Source organism: Drosophila sulfurigaster, chromosome X, assembly GCF_023558435.1.
Source record: "Drosophila sulfurigaster albostrigata strain 15112-1811.04 chromosome X, ASM2355843v2, whole genome shotgun sequence".
NCBI classification, from domain to species: Eukaryota; Metazoa; Arthropoda; class Insecta; order Diptera; family Drosophilidae; genus Drosophila; species Drosophila sulfurigaster.
Window position 1 is genome coordinate 15,371,518 of NC_084885.1, and position 6,000 is coordinate 15,377,517.

The 6,000-nt window shown below is 35.7% G+C and overlaps 1 protein-coding gene across 16 annotated transcripts in view; it reads right to left on the reverse strand.

The window, feature by feature from the left end:
• LOC133848151 (protein sidekick) overlaps positions 1 to 5,197 on the reverse strand; it is a 116,952-nt gene extending 111,755 nt beyond the window's left edge. For 8 of the 16 annotated variants that reach the window (XM_062283593.1, XM_062283592.1, XM_062283590.1 and 5 more), the window contains exons 1-2: positions 5,028 to 5,196; positions 3,718 to 4,162 (exon numbers count right to left, since the gene is read on the reverse strand). In XM_062283593.1, coding sequence (XP_062139577.1) covers positions 3,718 to 3,907 — 190 coding nt within the window. In that variant the 5' untranslated portion in view covers positions 3,908 to 4,162; positions 5,028 to 5,196. Of the gene's footprint in view, positions 1 to 3,717; positions 4,163 to 5,015 lie in introns of all 16 variants that reach the window. The other 8 variants (XM_062283581.1, XM_062283594.1, XM_062283586.1 and 5 more) reach the window with 3 other exon arrangements.
• Positions 5,198 to 6,000: the final 803 nt, after the last annotated feature.

Here is a 6,000-nt window from a genome sequence, read left to right on the forward strand (position 1 = left end):
TGACCTTCACCCACACAAAAAGCAAAGCTCAAAAGAAACTACACCCACTTCAGAGGCAAATAAAATGCGGTTGAAGTGTTTCTTTCCCCCCAGAAAACTAAGGAGAAACAAGTATTGCATGTTGCTGCAGTTTATATGCAAAATTGGGAGAATTTTTGACAACAATACTCTAATCGAATAGATATGAAATATGTAGCATTTATGGAATGGTAATAAATAAATTAAGCAATGTTTTCATTCCATAAAAATATATCAAAATTACAATAAAAACGATAAAAGTTTATAAACGAAAATAAACAAAAAACAAAACAAGTAAGAAAGCTACAATCAGTGTAGTATAAACTTTAAAATATACCGAATTAATATACCAAAAATACTAAAAATATACTACATTCAAAATATACCAGACCTGTTGAAAGTTTTTCTCATACAAAGTATTTCTTAAACGTTTTATAATTAAAAATCGAATTCAATGAAAAAATATTACAGTCTATAGAAGTGGAACTATGATGAAAGTCAGACTTTAAATTTGTGCAGCACTTTGGAGAGATATTCTTAGGTTGGATAAGTATGATATATGTAGAATATATAAATTTAATCAATAGAGATTCAATATAATTAAAAAGGCTAATAAAAAATAAACTTGGAAATGTGTTAACATTAAAAATTTCATTCAATGCAAACTTGTTTAGAAATTGGAACTTTTTATAGCCAATTTCAGAGCAAGTTTTGACAGTTAAAAAGTTTATTATACACAATATGTACAGAAAACTAAAAAATAAACGTAAAATCCAAGATTAAAATAGCAGGCACTTAAGTTAAAAACTAATCAGCACCAAGTATTAATAACAAGTTTTATAAATTTTTAACTTAGTTTCTAAGCAAGCAAAAGATGAGCATAAATGGGAATTTCTAGTCGGATGCCAATAAAATTTGTAGGATTTATAAAGAAATAAGAAATCTACAAATCTGTTTCAAAACTTAAATTTTCGAAAAACGATTCCCGACATTTTCGAATTGGGAGTTATTAATTTAATCTTCGATCGATGGTTACAGATTGTCGTGTTTATATTTGACGAAGTGAAATGTGCATTTCAAATTCAAATTGCAGACTTGTTCTGTTAATTAACTCGACTACGACAATGTTTGTTGTGTGTGTGTAATGTAATATTTAATATTTGATCTTTCCCCATACCTTCCTACCTACCTACCTCCCTCCCTCCCCTTCCACACTCACCACACCCCACACACAAGTCCAATTCGATGTCAAAGCGAGAATCTCATGCATATATATTCAAACATATATATAGAATAACAAATATGCACATCAACAACAAACATATTCACTGAGCGAGAGAGAAAGAGATAGAGAGAGCGATAGAGACAACAGAAAATTGAAATTTTATTGAAGTATTTTGTGGTGCTCGATAATTGGGAACGGCGTTAAAAATTCTGAATTCGGAATTCGGAATTTGGAATTCTAATGCCACCATTTCACATAGCAATTACAGGTATTCATTCTCTCCACTCATTCATTAATTAGTTTTGTTTTCCACAAATTGGATAATTGTTGAAATTTTCGGGTGTTCTTATTGTTATTGTTTTTGTTATTGTTTTGCGTTTCGGTGTATCTCAATTAACGCAATTATTTCAATTATAGATTTTTAGCTAATTGAAATTCGAAATATTTGTGAAACGAAACGCAATGAAATGGATTGAAATGAAATGGAACAACGATGATTATTCACATGGAAATAAAAGAGGCTTTGTAAATATTTAAATTGGGGGCGGGGTGGAGGGGAGAATAACTGGGGGGAATATAAATGGATTCAAGTGGCATCAGCATTAAAAACCAATTTAAAAAATAATGCACTAAATACCTAAAATTTAATGTGCGATAAAGCGATAAAAATAAATCAAATAGAATTGTAAATATGCCCAAAATACACACAGGTTATAATATTTATGTAATGTTGACGAACTCTTTAGAAAATATATTTAATAAATTGCATTTCGAATAAAAAGCAAAAATTCTTATCAAACACATATCACAAACAAAATTCCACTTTATTGAATTTAATCAGCGAGGCAATTTATTTGTGACAATGATTAAAAGAGAAGCCAACAATCTATTTGATTATAATTAATTTACAAAGTGTGCCGTTAATTGCTGAATTAAATGCACACGTATTCGTGCAACATGGGGCAGAGCTAGTTAGGAGAGTCAGAGAGAGAGGATTAAACGCATCAGAGAAGAGTGATTTCCTCGTTCCAACATCAACTTTGTAATTTACTCTTTTACTCATGTAAGCTCCGAGATTAATTATCTATATAATCTAAACAAACAAATTAACAATAATGCTTCTTTGCTAATCGTTCTCATCTCTTTTAGCTGACAGTGCTTAATTAGACAGGTGTCTGCTATAAATAAGCCCAAAAGTATTCTACTTAAGCCGGCAAGTAATTGGACAATTTGTGCAATTTAAATCAGTTATGATATAAAACCTAATTTGATTGCCTAAAAATACCGACCTAGACAATTTCTTTGTCCATCTCTCCCCATCTATATTTAGTCTTTTTGTGTGTTGCACACATTCTTCCGCTTAAATAGCACAGAATGAATCTCAGTCTGGGTATTGAAAAATCTTATATTTCGCGACTCCCACTTGATTTGGAATTTCTTGCCAACTCCTACTCTATAAGTCTACTGTCTGCAGCGTTGCGCGTAGGCCTCTCAAAGGTTCCCTAAAATACATTCCAATTATGTGAAGTTCCCCAAAAAAAAAAGATAATAAGCATGTATCTTTTCTTTTGATTGTTTGCGTTTTCAATAACAATTTATTTCAAGTTTGTTCTTCTTATTGTGCATTCTGTAGTTATGCGAAAACTTGAAGAATTTTCACATTTAAATTTACATTTCTATATCAACTTCAAAACAGTGAAAACTATGTCTGACTAAGCAAGTTTTCACTATTGAATTTACTTTCGGCTTCAGTAAAACCAAAAATGCATAAACAAAATGTATAAAATAATGTAAAACTCATCTCGCATAACTATTAAACTGGCCTTTGTGTGCACTCAACTGAGTGCACACTGTACTTCTGCAAACATGTGCGTGTGCATACACACACACACACACACACACACAGACTCAAGTGGCTTGCATTTGAAAGACACGTGTAAATCGCTCAAGTGACTGTTTTTTTGAGGTCAGTTTGTTTGACTTCATTTGATAACAGAACCCGACACAAATTATCAAAAGCAACTAAGCTAAAAACTGCTCGAGGCTAAACTAACAAAACTCCAGCTACTATTTAAATCACCTACATACTACTAAAAATTTCTACCAAAAGTTCTACTACAAACTTCATTTAGTAAAGCATCGACTACAATTTCCACTACAAAAACTTCTTCTACTACAACTTATACTATTTCTTATACAACTTCTTATACTACGCCGCCTGCTACTAAATACTCTTTGCTCGCTTTTGCCTAATTTCCTGGCTATGCTTTGAACCAGCGAAAAATTCCCACGGGCTGTTTGTTTTGTACTTGTTTGCAAGGCACGCCGAAAATAAAAAGAAATAATAATAATAATAATAATAATAAAGGCAGAGCAAGCGAGCGAGCGAGTGAACGAAAGTAGGGGATGCAGACAGGGACACGAGAAAGAGACAGAGACTGAGACAGAGAGACAGAGGAGGAGACAGAACTTACCCGCGTAACATGAGCAGCTGTCCAAGCCGAAAAGCAACAACAGAAGCAGCGCTGTCGTCGACGGCATTTTAAGCCAAGCTGCTGCTGACGGCGCTGTCGCTGACGCTGTTGTTGCTGTTGCTGTTGCTGCTGGTATTTTGTTGGTGCGCCGCAGCGACGACGCCAACGATCGTCGCTGCCTTTGCTTCATTTGCGCCAGTTGTTGTTGCTGTAGCTTGTCTGTTACTTTGCCGCTGCGGCTGCTGCTGCTGCTGCTTTAATTTTTTTTTCTCACTTTTTTCGGTTGTTTTGTTTTTTGTTTCTTCTTCTTCGGCTATTTGTTTTATTGTATGTGTGCACTTGGCAAAAAAGTTTTCGTTGTTTTTTTCTTATTTTGTATTTTCAATGAGGTTTGCCGCTTCTTATATTTTTGCTGAGCATTTTCTCTGCTGCCATTTTATTGTGCCTGCAATAGACAATTATAACAACAACAACAACGATAAAAACAGAGGGCGTGTGTGTGCGGGAAAAAGACAGGAGATTGAAGACAGAAGACGGATCAGCAGCAACATCAGAAGAAGAAGAAGAAACAGAACACAAGACACAACGTTAAACAAATGTTAAACGTCGTCGTCATATTGATCTATCAGCATTGCTCTTTGCGCCATCATTCGCACTCAACGCTTAGCGCTCTCACGCTCACGCTCACGCACACCTGCCGCAGGTAACGAGAGCGAGCGAGCGAACGGGAGAGATCACGTTTAAAGAGAGCGACCCAGAGAGAGCGAACATTTTAATGGGAATTCTTCTTCTGCTTCACCTTCTGCGGCTATTTCTTCTTCTTCGACAACTGCTGCTTGTTTTTAGTGTGTGTTTTCTGTTTTTGTTGCGCTCTCGCTGTTTTGTGGCTTTTGTTAAACCCTTTTTTCTTCTCTTAGCCTCTTGCTTCGTTTTGGTTGCAAGAACTCGTTTTTCACATGCAATTCTTTTTAAGCTGCGCTCACACACCCACACACACACACTCACAAACACATAAGAAACGCACACACACACACTAGCATAAAGATGAGAAAAAAAATGTAATTATTAATTGTTGTGAATAATTTTTCAACATTTGTTTTGTTATCTTTCGCTTTGGCTTTCGACTATTGCAGTTTATTGCTCAAGCATTTTTGCCTTTATTATTCACACACTCACACACACGCTCACCAGTCCACAAGCAAACAGAAAAAAAAAAAACAACAAAAATATTGAAAGATCATTGCGCTGCTGCTGCCGACGCTGATCGACGCGCAAGCAGAGCAAAGAAATACACGCACACATACACGTACATTTACACAGTTTCGCACGAACTGCGACTGCGACTACGCCAAAGTAGACGACGACGTTGACGGTGGCGGCGACAATGATGACGGCGACGATGCGACGACGACAACACACACACACGAACACGCGGCAATCTGAACCGTTCGTAACGCGCGCACAAAACAAACTGAAGCAAAACAAAATCCAGCACAGGCCAACGTCAAAAGTTGTTGAGTGAGTTTCGCTTAACAGGCCACTGTTGCTGTTAATGTTAATGCACGCTGCTGTGCTGTTTACTTCGCTCGCATTGGACTGCTGCTACTGCTGAAGTCGCATGCCAAAAACTCACTCAATGTTAATGTTAACTCAAAATGGAACTGTTACGAGGGCAAATGTACATTGACACTCAATTCGCTGCAGCAAATATTATTTAATAAATGTTAATCATATTAGAAATATTTGTATTAAAGTAGTTTCTATAAATTTAAATGACTATATCTAAGTTTCTATTTACTATTTACTTAAGTTATTTCATACGAATTGCACGCCAAGCTAATTGGACGTTTTGCACCACTGTGGCGCAACAGATGCGGTCTATGCGAAGCACTCGACTATATGCAAACTTCACTCAAATGCAAAAAATTCGCTCAAGCATGCCGACAAACATTTTTGGCGGTTGCAATTCGAATAAATGTGAATGTGTTCAAAGTTAATGGGAAATGCGTGTTGCAGTGCGCATTAAATGAAATTAAAATATTTTATACTAAATATAGAAGTTTTCACACAATATAATTTAGCTGCTGTTTCAAATGTAAAAAACAAACACACACAGCAACAACGAAAAATATCCGATTTTAACACGCATCTGTAAATACAATAAGCATCCTGTGCTCGTGGTTGTGTGTGTGTGTGTGGGAATGCATGTGTATTCATTTCAAAATGCACTTAAAAATTGCTCGCGACTTTTGTGTGTGTGTGTGTGTGTGTGTGTGCCTGTGG